Source organism: Podarcis melisellensis, assembly GCF_964234715.1.
Source record: "Podarcis melisellensis genome assembly, chromosome: 5".
In the NCBI taxonomy this organism is placed as follows: Eukaryota; Metazoa; Chordata; class Lepidosauria; order Squamata; family Lacertidae; genus Podarcis; species Podarcis melisellensis.
In genome coordinates, this window is record NC_138537.1 from 9,438,908 (window position 1) to 9,460,931 (window position 22,024).

Sequence of the window (22,024 nt, forward strand, 5' to 3'; positions counted from 1 at the left end):
AAAAACACTTGTACATACCAAAGCAAATTCATCCACATGAATTCTGGTTTTTTCTACCTCTCCCCTTGTACTGCGAGGAAGAATAACGGATTCTGCACCTTTGGTGAATAAGAGCTTCTCACCTGCAAAGGATTTAAGTGTAAATCATGTTTACAGTTCATAGTAACCTGTTCAGCATCCAGAAGAGTCCCCAACAAGGAAACTAAGCAGGAATTTTTGGTTTTAAGAAGCAAGGTAAGGAGCAATAAATATGCATGATTTTTCTTACCTGATGGGCTTTCTACAATTACGCTCATTCTTCTGCGATTTGCATCAAACTCCAAAACATGCAGTAATTTGTACCTTCAAAAGGGAAAGATCATGTTTACAGTATGTATTAAAAAACTGAAGGCAAAAATATCAATACAGTATTACTTGTTAAACCTAACAAAGAGTCTTGTAGCACCTTAAAGACTTAACAAATCTATTATGGCACAAGTTTTTACGGACCGTACCATAATAAGTTTGTTAGTTACTTAAGGTACTCAAGACTCTTGCTGTTTGCTGCCCAAAACTAAGGCAGCTACTCCTCTAGAAATTGTTGAATCTAAAAACCACAAGAGCTACAGAAAACTACATGTCTGCTGCTGCACTGCTGAGGCTGGAGAAAAGAAGCAGCATTCTCCCAGCTCAGAGACTGGATGGATGCAGGAACAGGGAGCAGCTTTTAACCCTCAAACATGGATGAGGTACTGAGACTCAAGGGGCATCTGAGACTCAAGACGCAGGTGTAGAGAAAGAATAAGTGTACAGAAACAAGCATGTTTCTAGATATAATCCTTCTACCAAATCTCTTCCATTTATCTAGTCTACGTTCCTTGTGTTTTCAGAATTCCTTTCCTTCGGAGGAACTCAATTTAGGACCACACACTTCTCTTCATTGTATATTAGAATATACACTTTGAAAAAAACAGACTGCTCGCTACATATTTATCCGAACGTGTTTTAAAACACTGGAATGTTTTAAAGCTGTAACCTGTCAAGCAACAGTTAAAAGCAACAAGCTTCTCATTCGTGGCTTATGAAGAGCCACTGCCAATCAGACAAGAACGTATCTGTGACCGACATACAGATATCATATTTTCAAGCAAACATATTATATAATTGGCATTTCCCCTCCCCACCTCATGCAGTTGCAATGTATCATAAAGGTAAAGGTAAAGGTACCCCTGCCCGTACGGGCCAGTCTTGACAGACTCTGGGGTTGTGCGCCCATCTCACTTAAGAGGCCAGGGGCCAGCGCTGTCCGGAGACACTTCCGGGTCACATGGCCAGTGTGACATCGCTGCTCTGGCGAGCCAGAGCTGCACACGGAAACGCCGTTTACCTTCCCGCTGGTAAGCGGTCCCTATTTATCTACTTGCACCCGGAGGTGCTTTCGAACTGCTAGGTTGGCAGGAGCTGGGACCGAGCAGCGGGAGCGCACCCCGCAGCAGGGATTCGAACCGCCGACCTTTAGATCAGCAAGTCCTAGGCGCTGAGGCTTTAACCCACAGCGCCACCTGTGTCCCTGTGCAATGTATCATAGATAATGACTAAATAAGCTAACTATGGTGTAGATATTGCAATCAAATCTGCCTTCAGGCCTGCCTCCATCTGTCATTTATGAATAATATGACATAACTGGACAAATTGATCAATAGGCATAATAAGTCCAACCAATGGCCCATCTAACTAAGTCTTGTTTAACCTCCACCCTAATATATAAGAATCTGTAACTGGAAATGCCAGAGCCCAATGAGTTTCCAGTTAAACTTGAAAATGGAAAAAGTATTGCTGGTGGTCAACAAAGACTCTCTCAAGGCAAATTTTTTAAAAATGTAGTATAAACATTGACAACTGGGAAACACTGGCCTGCAAGCTCTCCAACTGGAGAACAGCCTTTACCAAAGGTGTCATGGGCTTTGAAGATGCTCAAACTCAGGAAAGGGAGAAATGTACTAAGAGGAAGGCATGCTTGGCAAACCCTCACCATGATCAACTCCCACCTGGAAACCTATATCCCCACTGTGGAAGGATGTGTGGATCCAGAACTGGCCTCCACAGTCACTTACGGACTCACTGTTAAAACCGTGTTTATGGAAGTCAATCTTACTCAGCTTCGAATGATTACCAAGGAGAGTTCTCCTCTGAGATTAAAGGCAAGCCAGTTAAACTGCTTTTTTCTAAGAGGGCATAATGCAGATTGGTTTGATGTATCAACACTGATTGAGACAACTTACAGAATCTTAGCAGTCTGAGAAACATTATTAGTACTTAATTACTAACCTTTCTGGCTTTCCACAGCTTTTAAGCTCCATACTTTCTGCGCTTGCTCCAGTAAACACAACACCAACCCTTAAAAAGTTGGAAGAAAGAAGTCAGTTTAAAAAAGTGTTCCCATGAAAACAATTTGCTTGGATAATACCAAAAAGCATTATACTGCCCTGCTCCAGCAGGAAGAATTATCTTAGAAATAAAACAATATTTTAAAGAAGAATTAAAGTCATTGTACAAGCAATCGTGATTCCAGACATAGAACTAATCAGTAATACTTCTTAATTTCCCCTGCTGTGTCACTGGCCACAAATCGAGCTCAGTGATTATTGAGCTGTTTGGGGTTGGTATTCTTTTTCTAACATTTTTTCCGCAAATCTTTTGGTTCCTCTAAATATCATGGTACGTCTATTTCATCACCCTGGAGCTACATTTTGACTAAAAGCTGTAAGCTGCAATTTTTTTGTATTGGAAAATTATTGTTTTATTAAGTTTTATATTAGTTCAATACAGTCCTTTGTCCTATCAATGAAATAGTCCGTGTAATAATTTAAAACATCTAACAACACCCTCCTCTGTATATATTTGTGTATACATCATACAAAAACAGTACCGGCGGCTGACATTCCAGCTGACCTTGTCTCAAAAGCACCTTTTCATTAAAGGAAAGTTACCAATGAGGAAGGGATGTAGCTTGAAGATGAAAGGAAGGGGCTAAAAGTCACTGCTACCCTTCTGCCAGAGATCTGACCTTGTGCAAAGTTCCTCTGGATGACAACCTTGAGTCACTACTTCATTATGCATAGCTGCTCCAGGGGCCCCATGAGATGTTAAAGAAAGTCATACTCTCTACCATGACCGACTGGTACTCCAATAGCTACGCTTGCTTTATGAGCTAAATCAAGGAAAGGCAAAAAGCTTGTTTCATCACTCTCCTTGCTCTTCCGGGCTCAACGGGACAAACGATGCAAGTTTCAACTTCTCCAGCGTTGCCATTTCTGCCTGCTAAATAATGCACAGAACCTTGGCTTCTAATCCTCACCTGCGGGCAGCTTCAACTAAAGCCTTTTCATCTGGGGAGGAGGCATAGTATTCCAGCTGAGAGGATATGCCATTGCTACGCCAAGGACTGTCACAAATGCCGTCAGTTTGGTCATTATTAATTTGTACCGTGTGACAAAGACAAACAGCTTTCAGGAAGATTTCCTCCTCTTCCGTCTGTTTTTAAAACATGAAGGCAAAACATGGTATTAATACAGGTTAACATAAAATTGACAAGCAATTCTTTTTAGTCTTCTCTAAAGAAAGGAGTTACTAATATCTGTAGAACTTTCAGACCAAAAGGGAAGAGAGGCAACTTCTCAGCAAACAACATAATCACTTTCTTCTCCTGAACCCTAAGACTGTGACACTTGTCTACTGCCAAACCTTGGAAATATCCAACCTGGCATCATAAAATATCCTAAATGCTGCAGGGTTATAGTGGATCCGCATCTTACAGCAAACATGGTGCTACCAATCCTTTGCAGCAGTGGTATGGTGAGCTCGGGCAATACACAAGGCAACATTTCACAAAATCCAGAAGTCTCTCTCACACAAAAAAATGAGTCAAGAGGATGCACAATGTATATAGTCGCTCTTGCTAAAGGTTGCACTCCTATGCAGCACTCACTTGAGGTAAAGCCCCACTGCAAGAAATCAGATTTGGTTCCAAGCAAGAACATGGATAGGCTCAAGATGCATGACTGCAATCCTATGAACGTTAACTTGGAAAATGCCCCATGGAACACTGTTCAAAGTAAGTGTGCACATTACCTAGCTGTTCTCTCCATATAAACAATTCATTGTCCCTCAAAAAAAACAACCACCTAAACCTCTACTCAACGATCATTCAATTTTCCTATTGAACACTTCAATAAGTCCCTTTTGGAATCCAATCTTGAGGAGTGTTAAGCTACTTAACCGGAATACTACATGAGACATTAATCAATTGAAACTGGGAGAAAATCTTACCAGTCTAGGCTGTATTCCATCTGGAACATCCTCAATCAGCCCTTCTGGAACCAGTTTGCCATTGATCTCTTGGTACTTTATACCATTAATAGAACATTCCCGAAACTGCATCACATTTTCAGTTAATGTACCAGTTTTATCTGTAAACACATACTCCACCTATGGTAAGTGGAGAAGAGAGATAAGAAAAATAGGTTTAGGAGCAGTGAAACCAAGTTTGTCTGTTCCCCCACCTGCACACAAAATGTTGATGTGATCTGTAGGATGCAAGGCTGAACTGGGAGTGGTACTCAAATCCCATTACATAGCAAAACACTGGGGAAAAGCCTCTCTCTCACCTACAGTGCATAAAAGTACTTTCTTTTGTCTGTCATGAATCGCTCAACACTGTTGACCTAACACACAAACACGCATCAAGATAACACAATTCTCTGGTTTCTGCAACCTGCATTATGGAAAGTTAGCCTAAGTTTTGAATATACAAAACTGTTTTAAGCAGAGTCAGGCCATTGGTCCACTGTCCATCTTCCAGTTGGAAGAACTCTCCAACTCTCCTTTCCTTTTCTTTTGAAGTACTGGAATTTTGAAACTGGGGTCTTCAGGAGGCAACTATGTGCTATGCAATTTGTTCTTCCGTCTAAGTAATTAAAAGGATCGAGGCACTATTGCATCGCACTGAAGCCCCAATCCACAGCAACTAAAAAGCCCATTGAATTCTCTCTGGTCTCAGAGATTTCTACACATTTTCTAAGGGGTAGGAAACGGCTTTTTAAAACTAAAGTTCTCAAAATAATGAATGTCAGTTCAAAATTCTGTACCTTTCCCATGCTTGTGTGAATTGTGCATCACTCTGCTTATAGGTAATGCAAGGTAAGTACACAAAATCACTGATCAATAACAACTTTAGAATAAATTCAGCAGATACTGGAATTATAGACTGTTCTGAACCTGGGTGGGGGAAATCATATTGAAACATCCATTCTATACCTGTCCCAGCTCTTCATTGAGGTCTGAAGTATTCACTTGGGCCTTCTCATTTGTTTCTTCATGATAAAGGTCAAGATCCCAACCAATAAAAAAAGATCCTAGAAATTTCTGCATCTCAACAGTCACGTACAGTGAAATGGGAATAATGAAGTTGTAAAGGACCAGGAAAGCAAGGAAATCTGAAATAAATCTCAGAATCTGAATGAGAAAGAAAGAGAAATATTATTCACCAAACTGAAAGTGAAACATATTTATTTAAGAAGAAATAATAATCATTGCAAAATGCCCTGCTGTCCTTTAGTCACTTGTTATTAAATGGACACCGCAACACCTCCTTCGAAAAGCTAACCTTTCTGTTTGGGTTTATATGAAAGCTTTGAACTGGGATGATTATTTTGTTTTTATTTTATTTAGGTTATAGTTGCATCCCACCTTCAGATAGCTTTGAGCGGCATCCATGGTTGCTCCCTCCGCCCACTGCCATATTTTATCCATAAAGCAACCTTGTGAGGTCAGTTAATCTGAGAGATAGCGACAGAACCAAGATGACCCAGTACGCTTTGTAGTGGTTCAGTCAGGAACAGAACTCAATTCTCTGCAATGTAAGCCTAACCACCGTGCCACATCTTAAAATACAACTTTGCAATGAAATACTGGACCCTTTGCAAACTGCCACCTAGGATGCAGTGCACCATTTTCCTATGAAATCCTTTTGCAGTACTAACTTCATAGGCTAATATGCCTCTGTAGACTTGGCTAGTGCATGTACAAACCAATGCCAGTATCAGTTACTCAGTGTGCAAAATGGCTTATAACAATGGGATGTCTCTCAAACTTGGGAAACTTACATTCTGGCACTGCTCCCTAGAAGTGAAGAGAAGGAATCCCTGAGCAAGTAACTGTCTAAGCAGCATGACTACATCCCTCTAGTACTAGGCAAGGCAGCATGGGGAGAGGGGAAATCACCCAGAATGTGCACATAATTTTAAACTGTACCTTGCTGCTGTTTCTTTCATGATCAGTTTGCTGGTTATACCAAGGCTCATGCCACTTTTCTTCAGACTGCCAAGCATATTTCAATATTGTACTCAAGATTGCTTCAAAGAGGAGGATTATTAGATAGATAATCAAAAAGGAATTCATAGACCTAAGGAAACAAAATTGGTGGGAGCCGATTTAATGCACAAATATCCACAGGATGGCAATAACCCTGTGAAAAAAGCTTCATTAGCAAGCATGGACGAATGGGCACAATTCAAACACAACCATACATTGCTGCAAAAACACGTCCTCATGCATGTTTGTGGATGGAGATAAAAGCAACTCCAGTTAAAAAATAAGAGGGTGATTCGGTCTTTGCGTGAATATGACCTTCTAGTTTGTAGTCAGAGGTCAAAATTGCACACAGTAGAGGAAGATTATCTTGCTCAGGACAGAAGAAAGGAAGAATTGTTCAGTCTTATGTTTCCCTCCTGTTTCTAACCATCTCTGGTTGTGCAAGAAGAACGCTGCTCTTCACTATGAGGAACAGGGTATGCAAAGTCAGGAGGACAAATCCTCTGTTCCCAGCCTAGGTAGGAAAGGGACTGGAAAGACAATATGGCTATGGGGGAGTTTGGAAGGTCAGGCTCATTAAGCAGAAAGTGCAGCAAAGCAAATCCTTGGAAAGTGAAGGGCAAGTACACACGACTGATCGGTTTTAGATTACTCTGACTACGTCAAATGTTGTTGTTGTTGTTTAGTCGTGTCCAACTCTTAGTGACCCCATAGACCAGAGCAGGCCAGGCACTCCTGTCTTCACATCAAATATAGAAGGCCCAATTCTCATGTCATTTTCCAGCACGACACCTCAGTTCTCTTCAGAAACTTAAGAGATTACAACAGGATTCTTTTTCCATTCCCCCGAAAATTAGCACTTAAAACTTCCAGTTTTGCAGCTGCAATACCCTATGAGAACTTTTAAAGCATTACAATTTTCCAGTCAGTGAAAATCTGCAGGACACATACTTTTCTACTGCTGATCGTTTCTGTGATTTACTCTTGTAATTTAACGCCATCTTCGTCTCCATTCCTGTATACACTGCAACACCTACAACAAACAAAATTGATGTTTAGACTTGGTATCTGCAGCATGAGCTGATTAAAAAAAAAAAAGCAAAAGCAGAGTGCTATTTTTATCGTTGTGACTGCAAAGCCATACAAGAAACATTAGATTTGTAGCAATACTCTGTTATGAGAAACTGTGGGCTTGTTCAGATACAAAGTTAAATCCCAGCTTAGCGTCATGAGAGCTAGCTGCAGGGCACACTCCCTGCTATCGCCACTGCCTCCCCAACACCGGCAACAGCTGTAAGGAGGCCTTTGAGAGTTGTTGCTTCTGTTTTAATTTAACTGCAGCTTGTTTTGCCATCCCACACTATGGACTAACTGCTGCTCACTATGGTTAGGGAAAAACCAACTGCTAACCATTGTTTATGAAGCTATTTTATTTCAAGGGACGCAGGTGGCGCTGTGGGTTAAAGCCTCAGCGCCTAGGACTTGCCGATCGAAAGGTCGGCGGTTCGAATCCCTGCGGCGGGGTGCGCTCCCGCTGCTCGGTCCCAGCGCCTGCCAACCTAGCAGTTCGAAAGCACCTCCGGGTGCAAGTAGATAAATAGGGACTGCTTACCAGCGGGAAGGTAAACGGCGTTTCCGTGTGCGGCTCTGGCTCGCCAGAGCAGCGATGTCACGCTGGCCACGTGACCCGGAGGTGTCTCCGGACAGCGCTGGCCCCTGGCCTCTTAAGTGAGATGGGCGCACAACCCCAGAGTCTGTCAAGACTGGCCCGTACGGGCAGGGGTACCTTTACCTTTACCTATGTGAAACCCGTTAACCATAATGTTTTAAGTTGTGGAATTTCCTCCCCGAAGAGTTGTGTCTAGCATTTTCATTAAGCAGTTTGTGTTGCACACTGAAGATGCACTTCTTTACTCAGGCTTTTGACCCCAAAGAGAGAGATTTTTAGGACTCAGCCTACTCTTGTGACTGCCATTTGTTTTCAATTGTTTTTAATAATTGTATTTTAAATTGCTGCAACCCACCCCAAGACCTTATGGTGAAGGGCAGACAATACATCAAAGTATTAATTATCATTATTATTACATTTCATCTAATGTACTGCAGTTGCACGTGAAATTTGCTTTGAAAGTAATAGCCACCTAAGTCAAACGCTCCACAAAACTGCATCAGCTTTTTCACTCTTTGAAACATGCTTAGGAAACATCTGGTCAAGCATATAACCACCAGGGTATTAATTAAGGCATTCCAAATGGAGATATGCTGGTTTTGCAACATCTTCATTGACTTTCAGTTGGTTTCAGAATTCAATTCAAAGTGCTGCTTTTGCCCTTTAAAAGCCCTATATTGTTTGTGTCCAGAATGCGTCAAACTCTATCTTTTCCTAAGGGGCTCTGCTCTGTGTTCACCCAGAGTCAAAGTATGGTTGGCAGAACGGTGGTCCCTGGGACAAGGCCATCTCTGGAATGGCAGGAAGTCTGTGAAACTCCTTTCCCAAGGGACCAACTCCAACCTTTCTGTGAGTTTTTAGAACCCAGACAGACATTTTATTCTAAAAGAAGGCTTCACGGGGCTGGCAACTGCATTTCTGGTTGATGGGTCTGCTGGGTTTTTGCAGCACATTTAGTCTGTGACTATTTTAGCAGACTGCAGAAACTGTTCATTAATAATTATGGGTGTGGGCCCTTAAGCCACCCTGATTACTCAGGCTATGCTGGTGAATAGCAACGCCAGTGGCCTAGTCAAAGGGAGAGTGGGAAGATGATTCAAGGTACACCAAAGTGTTCCCCTCTGACTGACGCTCAAAAGATAACTACCGTACATTCTGGGGAACCTGCCTCAGGAATCTTTGAGCAATTTGTGAAATACTTATGTGGTTACAAACCAAAAATTTCTTTGGTGTTTTTCAATCTTGCTCCACGAAGTAAGAGACTTTCGGGTCCAAGAGGTCTGAAAAAGAAAGAGGTCAATTTTTATGTTGACCGAACACAATGTATCAACAGGCATTTGCTTAGATGTCCACTCCACCAATTCCAAAATGCAACTTGCACCAAATGAGAATAAACAACGGGGATAAAGCTATGGTTCATTCAAGGTGAAGAAAGCTATGCGTGACATTTCATCCTCGGTAACAGTCAAGAGCCCAACAGAACAGGTAACATTCCTATTTTGCCTAAAGTAACTGAAAACAGAAGATGAAATGGGGAGGGAGGGGAAGGAGGTATCTTAACACTGCAGTTAAGATCATAAAAGGGGCTAGGACAAGTTAATGGAAGACTGCCCTTGATAGACGTCTTAACACTATATGGACTCTCTCTGGTGTGGAGGCTACTAAATACCAGCTGATGGGGGTGGTGATCCCCTACTGCTGTTGATCCTCAAATCTAGTTTCCGAGCATCCTGCAGGCATCTGACTGGCCACTGGAGGAAAAAAATGCTAAACTAAAACAGACTTATAGCATGATCCCAAAGGACTTTTAATTCTACTGTGTTCGTCTAAGAACTAAAGAACGTTTGGTTTCAATAAATTCACGCAACATTAATTATCTGCACATTTCAAAAATTCCTGCAGTAACTCCAGGATTATTTGTACCTGCAGCAAGTGTAGCATCTGCGTGTTATGCTCACACCACTGAACAGTGGCTGTATTAGCTTGTGTTTCTTTTAGAACGTCATTATTATCCTACCATTTAACAAGATGCAAACCTACCATTTACTACCATTTCCTACCAAGATGCAAACCTTGGGCAACTCACAATTTCATTTCCCTTTGCAAACAAGTGGTTGAACTTGTAAAAATTACAGTTCTGTGTTATTTTTTAATGCAAGGACAAGAGTAACAACCCCAACTCCTGCAGTTACTCTTAACAGATACCCCTGGGGTGCTTGAAACTCCTGCTGTTCCAGTAGCTACTGTACCAGCATTTAAGGACTCTCCAGGAGAGTCAAGTCAGTAAATGGAGGCCCTTGGTCAAATAAGGCCGCTACCCAGACGAGTGCTGTCAGTCTCTTTCCTATAGCTATAATCCCAGAGAGGAAAGATATGGGGAAATGTTACGGGGAAACGTTGGTGCAATTACTTGTTTGTAAGCTACTTTAGGGGAGAAGCATGGTGCACGCCAGAAACTTCTCTGATTGACTGTCTACAGAAACCAAGTCGTTTAGGCATAAATGGGGGAACAATCATCAATTACATTAGGTCACATTTCATCTGGTGGTGGGGCAGCCTACTTAGGGGAAAACAGTTTCTATAAGACATCTGTAAATTCAGGATTAGTATATATGTGAGAGATACATCCTCTTAAAGGATTGACATGATTAATGGATCTTATCAGCAAGAAATAAAAACTGGCTTTGCAAGTTAGTTCACTCCAAACTGGTCAAGCTGGGATAAAGCAGTTCATGGCATTGCTAGGTGAAGGAAGAAGTCACAACCTGTAGCCACCTCTTCACAGTTTCTGCTACAAAGAAAGCCTAATTAGCTGTCCAAGATTATGTAAGCAGCACTGGAACTGAAGTTGGCACACTCCCTACAAGTATTTATGCGCTAGCAAAAGAAGTTCTGGAATAAGGAAGCAAATTCTTTACTAACTACCTGAACGTTCTCTGCTACACAATTAAGATGGTCATTTTCTCATAAAAATGCTATCAAAATATGGAGGAAGTAGGATGCTAGACTAAAATAGACCTACGGCCTGATCCAGCAGAGTTTTTGTGGGTTTTAATTCTGTTATGAATACCTGTCAAAGAAGATTGGTGGTTTCAATAAATACACCAAATTTTTCTAGTAGCACAAAAGAAGGAAATTAGGGGGCAATCCTCAATGTGGAAAGCCAGCATAAGTTACAATGGGTTAAATAATGCTAGCGTAAAGTATGGCAGAGCCAATCTCCATTCAGGAGTCTGGCCTAAGCCTGGAAGAGGAAAAACGAGTCTTTAAAATAGAGGTGCAACACACTTTTTGCAAGCATAACTTACATGAGATTGCCAGGTCATGTAACCAAACTGAATGGGTTTAGCATAAATTAGAGGTTTTTAAAAAAATTATTTAACTCAACTCAGTTAAGGAACTGCAGCTCATGCCTCCGTGATCCAGCAGCCACACCCATGTCTGATCTGGGCAGTCCCAGACAGGCAGCAAAAACACAAAATTGTCCCATACAGAGCCAGGTCCTTGGCTCATTTTGCGTGGTATTTTGTACTGGCGGCACTTCACCAAGGCCTCAGGAAGATGCCTTTACAAAGCATTTCTATGAACTGGAGATGCAAGGCACTGAATCTGGAAAGTCTTATGTGCAAATTATGTGCTCTATCACTGAGATTCAAGCCATTTACTGAATCCCTGGTGGCTGAAGGATTTCCCCCAGCTTGGTGGCTCACAAGCTGTGGAGCCCTGCTGTAAACACATGCTGTTTAAATTCAAGGCAAATCACATGACCTTTACCAACGCTTGGCTTACCGTACTATTTCCTCAATTTGTTGACTTATTGTTATTCGTCCAACGAATCTGCGAAAGAGATTAATGTGTCAGAAAGACATATTTCTTCTATTCCAGCTCTGCAAGTTAGCAACAACTATGCAATAGAAGGAAGAGGATGTTTATTTATTTATAAAATTTGTCTACCACCCTTCATCCGAAGATCATAGGGCAGCTGACCAAAAAAGAAAATAAATGTGAAACGAAAACACAAAATACATAATAAAACAAAACCAAAACAAACCAATAACCACCCCACCCACCCCCGTGATCTGACAAAGAAATCCTCCTGGTTTGTGAAGGATTCCAGAATGTTGCAGAGATCTGTTCCAAATGCTGAAGATGTTACCACTATAGGGCAGTGTAAAAGTAACTGATTTAAAAAAGAAACTACACAGATCTCCAGAGCTTTTGAAAATTATGGGACAGTTGTTCTCATTCTACAGCTGCTCAGAGTGATGCAGATGAATGTTCAAATCTACTGACCCATTAAGTCAGGCATTGTCAACCTGGCCCCTACTGCCCACTAGTGGGCGTTTCAGGATTCTAGGTGGGCGGCAGGGGGTTCTATGGCACAAGCTGAATCCTCCTTCCATCGAGCACTGGTGGGCGCTAAGGAAATTTTACCATCTAGAAAGATGCATTAGTGGGCAGTAGGTATAAAAAGGTTGACTACCCCACATTAAGTTATCTGGTCCTTGCCAGGCCTTGCAACCAGGTTTATCATTTAAGAAGTGGATGCTTCAGTCAGGAGTGTTATGTATGCACAGTCACTGCAAGGTTCTCTGCTAGTACTTACAGATTTAAGTAGCTCATGCATTCACATAAAGATGAGAATTTCTAGAAGAGTTTCCTGCAAAATCATCTAATCCTTAGAACACTATAAACATTGCTTTCCAAATCCGCTTTGGGGAAAAAATTATATTATTAAAAATGGCACCTGTATAGATCTGCTTCTGGTTGCTGACATTCTATAACAGCTACAAGTTTGTCCAGATTGGCAACTGACTGCAATACTGCTGTTTCGGGGACTGCAACATGCGTCTGAAATAAAAAGAAATAATCATTCAGGTTCCATTAGGCAACAATAAGCAGCATATTGTGCAAATGCTATAAAGACATAGGCTTGCAACTTACACACACACATATACACACACATTAAACAGAGCTGTCTGGTTAAGATACCAACTAAGCCTCCAAACCGCATCTTAAATTTTCCAGTACATCATCAGCTCCCAAAGCAACACTGAGTGCACATAAATGGCGATTTGTCAAGTGCTAACTTGCCAAAATGTGCATATTATCTTTTGAAAAACCAGTCAGCTGTACTGTGCTGCATCTGTTCAGAAATCCAAAGTGTTTAGATTTCTCATCATTTAGCAGAGCAATGCAGATGACAGGCTTATCAGGTGATTTACATGCACACCACCTGATAAAACTGTTGCAGGCTTCTGACTGATGAGCAAACACGGAAGATCAATCTTGGGTGGGGCAGCCATCCCCTCAAGTTACTGACCCCTATGCGTACAGAATGCACACATCATCACATGCACATAAGCCCTGCATCTCTGGTACGCCAGTAGTACACACACAGTTTTGTTCATAGCACAGCACATGCTTTTCTTACAGATTCTTCTATCTATAGAGAGTTATAAAATTATTTTCAAGGGCAGACAGTAGTAACTATTTCAGAATCAGAATACCGTAAACACATACATCAACTGCAGTTCTGTCACTTGCTATTTTAAATGTGTACAGGTATAACTGAAATTAGGTTCATTTTTCTCCAGGTCATGTCACTACTGATGCAGACCTTGGTTTGAACAACATGCTTTGTGATTCTGATATTCTGAGGTGCACCCAGGGGAATTCAACATTCTCCTTTTCTGTAAGAGGGATTTGGAATATATCAATCTTGGTTATCAGGAAACAAAACCTAAATCTGTTTCTAACTTAAGGTATACAAAAGGTGATGAAAACAGACCTTAAGATTAGTTTCTCCATCCAAGCTTGCGGTAGTGACGTAGCAAGAGCCATCTGCTCTGTCAGATGACAGAAGTACGAGATCAACAGGGAAAGTTTCATCTTTGGCTACTCTGACAATATCTCCCACCTGAGAAGACAGGCAAAAATATCTGTTCAAATACACCTTCACAAAAATATTTTTGTAACTTTCATTAACACACGCTATGTAAAGCAACGGCCCTTTAAATTGCCTTTTTAATTTGCATGTATATACACACAAAAACACACACACACATATATAAACATGCACGCACACTTTTGAAATGTTCAAAATCATTTTGCACCACTCACACACATACCCGAATGTTCTTTGATCTTGTTTTTACAAGGCCACCACTGCGAACAACATACACTGGAGCTCCATTCACTTCATTGTCTGCTTTATGGCGTAACCAATCTTCATAGCCCTGGAAAAGAGGCAAAGAAGCATTTTGGGGTGGAGGGGAAAGCCAACAATACACATAACTGCCTAAGCAAAAGCACCTATGCAACCAATTTGAAGAAGAAGAAGAGTTTGGATTTGATATCCTGCTTTATCACTACCCGAAGGAGTCTCAAAGCGGCTAACATTCTCCTTTCCCTTCCTCCCCCACAACAAACACTCTGTGAGGTGAGTGGGGCTGAGAGGCTTCACAGAAGTGTGACTAGCCCAAGGTCACCCAGCAGCTGCATGTGGAGGAGCGGGGACGCGAACCCGGTTCCCCAGATTACAAGTCCACTGCTCTTAACCACTACACCACACTGGCTCTCAATTTGCTGATAACTACAGGCAACTCCCAATTTATGCACATTCTATTTGCTCGCAACCGCGCACACGAGCAGTGCTGGGGAACTGGAAATGGGGAGCATCCTGGAGAGTCTGCCTGGCTCACAAACAGACCCTCCCCAGAGGATACCCTCTCTGGGCTCCAGGCAGGTTATCCTCACAAGCTGGAGAGGCAGCAAGGCTTTATTGAGCTGCTCAGCCTAAGAGCTGACATCTGGGGTAGCACAGCAACAGCTGTGGCTTTCCTGTGTGTCAGCTGAGAAGTCCCGCTGCCCATCCAAGCTCACGTAGAGGCTGTCACCAGAGCCCGAAGAGGAGCTCCTCTTCAGACTCTGGGGAGTCAGCCTGAGGCTTGTTGAGGTTGCTCAGCTGATGTGCGCAGGAAAGTTTCTTTCCTGCGCATCAGCTAGGCTGGTTGACAAAGCTCTGCTGTCCCTCTGGCTCACGTGAGATGAACTGTGGCGCTTGTTTGTGAAATATGGAGGGGCAGCGGTGCTTGGTTGACCAGTCCAGCTAACACACGGCGAAGGTTCCTGCACATCAGCTGAGTGAGCCGGGGTGGGGAAGCAGGGCTTCCTCAGCTGACACGCAGGAAAGCTGCTGCTGCTGCTATTGCACCACCCTGCACATCAGCTGTAAGGCAGGGAGGCTGAGCAGTTCAACAAAGCTCCACTGTGCCTCCTTGAAGACTCTTCCGGGGGTGCTCCCCATTTTACGCAATTTTATGCACATAGGAGTCCAGAGTATAACCCCCACATAAATGGGGAGTCACCTGTATAACATTATCAAGTCAAGAACAAGGATCAGCAACTGGCAGCCCAGTTGGCTCTAGGTAGGGTGCTGCTTCCACTTTAAATTGTGTTCTGTGAAATGTAACTTTTTAGCTGGCTTTGTGATAGTTGGGCTGAGAAAAAAGTGACTTAGGATAGAAGAAGAGGGGGAAAATAAGCAGTATTTTGTATTGTTGATATGCAACTCAAATTCACTCGGGAAGAGGTGACACAGATAGCCTCAGAAACTTATTAGAATTTCCATCACAGCACCTGCCTGCAGACATGCTATGACACATGTCCTCTACAAATGGGACAGGTCACGTCCACTAATGGGATAATCTGCTAGGTGTTGCAGTTCAGCTCATGTGGAATCTCTCACTACATTGTCAAATACAGTTAATGCCGCCTTCAAGACACACTCAAGTGATTTTGCCATATTTATGGCCAGCATGTGTATTACAGAAATGTTCCAAAAGAAGACAGAGCTGGTGTGAGAACTCCTGTAGGCATGCCCGGAGAAGGGTCATGAGAGTCTAGAGGAAGCCACAGATGTCTGGTCTTCCCTTAGTTACCACTAACTTGACTGAATGCAAGGCAGTGACAGGCTGTGACAAGGCAATTACAATAGGCCTGGAGACTGGGAAGAACAAAAACAAAAACAAGATGTGTACAGCTTTCAAATACAGCATAGCCTCTCTCAGTACATAAGCTATTGTTATGCAAGAACTTACTCCTCTGGGTAAGTGTGAGGCTGCTGGAAATAAGAATTTATGATGCATACTGACATACAAAGTCCTCGCACAAAAACCGAGGGTGAGTCTGTCACTGCCCACTTAGGGGTGTTGCTATGAGTCACTGACTGCATGGCAGCGAGACAAAAATAACCCTAGGCTGACCTGCTTGATTGGCAACATAAAACATATTTACTTGTTTTCAGCTAGAAGCTAGAGTCTAGTAGAATGCTGCTCAAATCTCATGAAGGTCCAAACAGATGCAACAGCAGCAGACGTGCCCAGAACTTGGCTGGCCGAGCTCCATTACATACAAACCATCTCCCATTCTATCTCAGATGAACTGACAAATCCATAGAACATGTACGACAAACTCATATCTGGACTCTGCTCCACAACTGTCCATTTCTGCCCAAGATTCTCCACTCACTGGTGTATAGAAATGATGAATTTGACATGTTTCAGGTCAGAATTGTAGGTCACATAAGCCATTCTTGTAGCAAGTTTATCCTCTGCAACATACAGGATTGCACAGGGAGGCATCATGACATCATGTTAAGCACTGCTTTGCAGTATGATGATGCCACAACACAAGGGAAGCAGCCCTACACATTCTGGAAGACAGGGAAGTAATCTGAACACAGGGAAGTTCTGTTCTGTATTACACAAAGCATGTCCATCTGCCCTAAGTGAGTACCTTCTAAAGCACCTGTGTTTCCTTACCTGCTTTATGGCAGTCACAGTTATTACAAAAAACAATGGCAATCCACTGGTTATTGGACTTGTAGGTGTATCTATCATAAGCTGGAGAGGAAAACAAAGATGAAGACAGCGTCAGCACATGCCACAATAGTACACTGAACAGAGGGCTCTACAAGTCTTAGTTGGGCTTGGTAGCTAGCCAATGTTTGTAGCTGGCATTGACTTTGCCCCATCCCCAACTCTTCTCCTCTACCACATGAACTTTTGGGAATGGTATGCTGGTTCCAAGTGGCTGCAAAGCCTGGTCGAATGTTAGGCGTGTACCAATCAAAGTGCAGGGCTCATCCCTGATGTCATGTTGGGCTTTAGAAGCATTTAGGACAACAGCAAGTGGGAATGAAGAAAACATGGTGTCCATCAGTCTAGGCTGAGCACAAGGAGTGGACACAGGTCTGAAAAGTGGCTCCCTAGATTTCCACTCTCAGCACAGAGAGGACTGCTCACAGAGCTGCTGGGAGAAGGGCACATGTGAAACAAGATTTCAGCATGACTGAGACTGAAGTTGCACAATGCCTAGCAATGTACCTTAATCCTAACTAACAGGTTCCCTTTGCTCTTATTGCAAAATAGGCAATCACAATTTGCCCTATTACCACTGTTGCGCTAACTGCAGCAGAAAATATCAACAAAGTCTGCTTTTATTGCTTTCATGCTGGAAAGAAAACGCCATCTTGCAGGATATGCTGCATGTGTTCAGGAAAATAAATGAACGGAACAGCAATTATTCAGAAACTAACATTAATCCAAGAGACTTCCTACCTCTAAGGAGGATTTAACACATCTCTAGGAAGCTAGAATAAGAGATTTTATGCAAACATTCATGAAGGAATTTCAAGGATTAGCATCCTATATAGCCAATCTTTATTGAAAAACAGTTTAGGGCAACGTAGTGACATGTCATCCACTTTGAACACTTAAGTTTCACTTAAAGGAGCCAATATGCGGGACTGCCTCTCCTGGTATGTTCCACAGAGGAACTTACGATCTTCAAACAAAAACATCTTGGAGGTCCCAGGCCACAGAGAGGTTAGGCTGGCCTCAACCAGAGCCAGAGATTTTTCGGCTGTGGCTCCGATATGGTGGAACGCTCTGCCACAGGAGATTAGGGCCCTGCAGGACTTGACATCTTTCCGCACGGCCTGCAAGACAGAGGTGTTCCGCCAAGCCTTTGGCCAGGGCACAGCCTGACTCCCTCCTTTGGCAATCTTCACAGAACTCTACCCAATGGTTGCCATCAACCATTTGATTTGAAGTAATTTTTTAATGAAATGATTTAAAAGTGTTGTCTTATTATTGTTAGCTGCCCTGAGCCCGGCTTCAGCTGGGGAGGGCGGGATATAAATAAAAAAATATTAGTAGTAGTAGTAGTCCAAATTGCTTTGTTTGTAGAGAACTAGTTTTAAGGCTTGCCTACTTATTAGGTATCAGTTTGCAGCTAAGTACCACTTGGTATTTGTTTTGACAACAAGCTTAGCCACACTTTCATGCAGCGGCATGGGAGGTGCTGCCTTGTGGTCAATCTAAACCATCTGGAAGACTGTATGGTGCATGCAGCAGATAACGTGAGCAAGTGAGCGAAGTAACCACACAGTGGAACCAGTTAAGTTCTTTCCCACCCACTCACTGAGGCAAATGGCACCAACCAATTCAAGCATACACCTAAGGAGTATGGCATTGAACAAGAGGTGAGCAAAACCCTGTGTAGGAGAGAATACCGTGAACACAGAAACAGGGCTCACAGAGCACAGATTTGACTAATGGCTTGTAGCTTCTTACAATCCCAGGTGCTGACGCTAACCACCATAAGAACAGCACCACAAACATGTGGGAAAGGATATCTTTGAAACTGTTGGCTAGTAATGCATTTATCAGGACATGTTGTTTCCAACTCTACACCAAGAGTCCTAGATTCTGCGCTCCTGAGTTACAAATTCATTTACATCCATTTTGCATGCTCCAAAGGCACCTTTTCCAGCATCCTTTATGTTCTGTAAGGACTTGTATTTTTAAAGTTTGTAAGTAGCATTTGACATCAAAAGGCATCTAAGGCATCTCTAATGAAAACAAAGGCTATACCAACAGCCAGGTTGAAAGAGCCTGGGCTGCAGATTCCACTGCGCATGGTAAGCCATGAAACCTGTATGCTATCTACAGAGCTCTAAAGCTCTACAAAGAGTGAAATGTTTCCAGTTCTCATAAAATGCAGCCGGTATGTCCAGTAATCAGGGATGGGAGCTGTAGTCCTGCAACATGTGGAAAGCCACACAGTCTGCCTTTTCCAAGTTTAGCATCATGCATGAATGTGGCTTATGGGACTTCACTTTTGCAACCATGAAGTCAGTCAGTAGTCTACTGGAATGAGGTACAATCGTTTGAAGAGCATTTAAGTCGGTCTTTTGTTTCCTGGGTTTTGTTTGTTAACTGTATGCTAGATGGCTTCTTGCTTTGTTTTGTGTTTTCATTGTAAATCCAGTCTGAACTCCTTTGTGGAAGAGGTATAAAAAAATGAAATATGCTAGTTCAAGCCAATTTCACTGGGGGCGGGGTGAGGAGTGTGTGTGTGTGTGTGTGTGTGTGTGTGTATGCATGCACTGAAATCCGTTAATATTATCCCAGTACTGATTCTAACCTTATTTGCAAACAGAACAAGTGTTGCAAATTAATTGCATTTTTCAATTTGTCTCCCTGACAGAAATTGAAAGCATTCAAGTACCAACTAGGAAATACACCAGTACAGGAAAGTGAGACAAATGAGCCAAAGTAGTTCATATTGACAATGCAGTTCAATAGAACTCGCTGCTCAAACATTAACATTTGTGTGTTTTCTTATGAACCAGCTTTTCCTGGATGTCATGATTCCTTTCTTTCTCAGATCTATTTTTAGAGGGGGAAAGGCTTCAACAGAACTTGTGAAATAAGCTGTAAAAAGTGTAAAGGAAAGCCTGTTCCCGATGACTCACAACTAGATGACATCACTATATGCCAACCTGCACAGACTACTCAGAAGAGAGAAAAGAACCTTTATACACCTTTATTGAGAACCTGATTTTCCAGGTGCTTTTAGAGGTTTCATGGTTTCCCGCCCTCTTTGCCCTCACTTTTTAAAAATTTATTAAATGGCTACAAATGGATTTTTAATGCACTATTTTTATGCAGAAATCCCAGCGAATATTCTGAAATCACCCAGTATAGAGCTGACCAATGATACAAAATGAAACAAACAAATGAAACCAACCAAGCCCAGTTTGCAAAGGGAGTGTGCATGTGCACAATATGGAACCGAAGGTCGTGTCAACACTTGTGTCCTGTTATCAGGGGCCAGTTACTGCTACCACACAGCTCACGCTGCACTGAATCCAACAGGCTGGTCCTAGTTGTTCCTGGTCGTGACACATCAAGGGGACATGTTTAGTGCCAGGCTAAAGCTTAAGAGCCCATGCCAGGAGGCAGTGCTTTTGTTAAGACCTTCCTACCACAGCTGGGGCAAGGAAGCATGTCTAATACCTTTAGAAAGGGTTGCCTTGTCATGGACTGCAAAGTTCTGTCATGAACCAATATTACAACTGGAGGAAAGGTGCATTAGACCAAAGGTAGAAGGGGTGGGTTGAGGTTTAAACAGCACATTTATTATGCTCTCTCATATACATTTCTAGAAGGGTGCTTTATGACTTTGCAGTCTAAAGTGCGTTTTGAAATTACTTAGCAGTTTTGGACAATATTCAAACTTTAGGTTGCCTGATAGGTATTGCACCTGTTATTACAAAGCAATTTAGAGGCATTTTAATACTCTGCTACAGCACTGCAGCAAAACAGCCAATATAACTCCAAGCACAGCCAGCCCAAAGGCCAGCTCAACCGAGTAAGAGGGCTGATCAGATCGCCAGGGAGAAATCTACCCTGCCATCTGACTGGTTATTAAATAAATAGCAGAGGAGAAAGAGATGATTTAACTCTCAAGCTCTCCTTCATATGTTATAGGGGATGCTCCTTGTTGACAGGGGTTTGAGAAACTCCCTATCAGATTACCAAAACAAGCAAAAAGGATGTCTTTTCTTATTTTGACAGTGATGGGAATACATGTCACCATGCATTTATGCTCCAAAGCTGATGCCTGAGAATTCTAACTTTCCTGAATTCTTTTCTATTCATGGTAGGTGGGTAGTGAGAATATGCAAAGTGTATCACATCAAGCAAGTTACCTGGTCGTTTTCTGGCTTAGCAAGAAATGAATAGAGATGACCTCTCCCACTCCCACTTCAGAGCGAATCCATTACTACTGGCTATCTCGCTCTTACCAGCAACATTTGACTATAAATTTATTTCAGCGTTTTAACCCTTCCTTCTAAATTATTCAGGTAGGTAGCCGTGTTGGTCCTACGCAGTTGGTCTCTAAGGTGCTACTGGACAATTTTTTTATTCTAAATTATTGTATTAAAAATCAAATTCACTGGAAACCACCCCTCATATTTGCAAAATGTCAAGGCTTAATTCTATGCATTAAGAGTCACAAAACCAAACCCTCATACACTAGCATCCTTATATTCAACAATAAACAACCATAACAATCAATTCCCATTTGCAAGAGTACACATCTGTTATATATCCTAAAGCAATGCTAGATTACCCAATCACTTAGAAGCCTATAAATCACTTAAAGCTTATTTTGGTATTAAGCGGAATATAAATGACTTACCTGAACCAAAAATATAATAAGAAAATAAAAGTTGGCTACCCTTCTGAACTGCTCAAATAAATTTTTGGGAACAAAATTCCATACAGTATACTGTAAGAGAAAGAGAAAGAGAAATATCAAGAGTTACATGCAGCGTCACAAGCCACACTGCAGAAGATAAAACAATTTTCAGCTTTAAACATTAGGGAGTTTCCCCAAGAAATTTATTAAGTGGATCTAAAATAAGATAACTCTCTTCCCAAAATCTCATGTCAAAAAAATTGTTCCCATTAGTTTAACACCACACCAAGGAAAAGACTTTAGAGAAAGCAATAAGCGACTGAAAAACTTGTTTTCCAAGTTCAGCTTTTGACCACCTAAAATCTGGCAGAGGGATGGCAACCTCCAGTCCAGAGACCTAATTTGGCCTAGTTTGGATTCTACTTTGGACCATAAAATCATTTCCCC

At 42.1% G+C, this 22,024-nt stretch overlaps 1 protein-coding gene across 12 annotated transcripts in view; it reads right to left on the reverse strand.

Moving 5' to 3' along the window:
- The window catches only part of ATP11B (ATPase phospholipid transporting 11B (putative)), an 84,531-nt gene that overhangs the window by 42,663 nt on the left and 19,844 nt on the right, over positions 1 to 22,024 (reverse strand). For all 12 annotated transcript variants that reach the window (XR_014168248.1, XR_014168249.1, XM_081910806.1 and 9 more), the window contains exons 3-17: positions 21,578 to 21,667; positions 16,846 to 16,926; positions 14,152 to 14,259; positions 13,812 to 13,940; positions 12,768 to 12,871; positions 11,810 to 11,857; positions 9,236 to 9,300; positions 7,303 to 7,384; positions 6,292 to 6,442; positions 5,296 to 5,493; positions 4,309 to 4,467; positions 3,338 to 3,513; positions 2,308 to 2,376; positions 269 to 342; positions 19 to 122 (exon numbers count right to left, since the gene is read on the reverse strand). Coding sequence is in view for 10 of the 12 variants with exons in the window: in XM_081910806.1 (XP_081766932.1) it covers positions 19 to 122; positions 269 to 342; positions 2,308 to 2,376; positions 3,338 to 3,513; positions 4,309 to 4,467; positions 5,296 to 5,493; positions 6,292 to 6,442; positions 7,303 to 7,384; positions 9,236 to 9,300; positions 11,810 to 11,857; positions 12,768 to 12,871; positions 13,812 to 13,940; positions 14,152 to 14,259; positions 16,846 to 16,926; positions 21,578 to 21,667 (1,638 nt within the window). In the remaining 2 variants the exon portion in view is untranslated. The remainder of the gene's footprint in view (positions 1 to 18; positions 123 to 268; positions 343 to 2,307; positions 2,377 to 3,337; positions 3,514 to 4,308; positions 4,468 to 5,295; positions 5,494 to 6,291; positions 6,443 to 7,302; positions 7,385 to 9,235; positions 9,301 to 11,809; positions 11,858 to 12,767; positions 12,872 to 13,811; positions 13,941 to 14,151; positions 14,260 to 16,845; positions 16,927 to 21,577; positions 21,668 to 22,024) is intronic.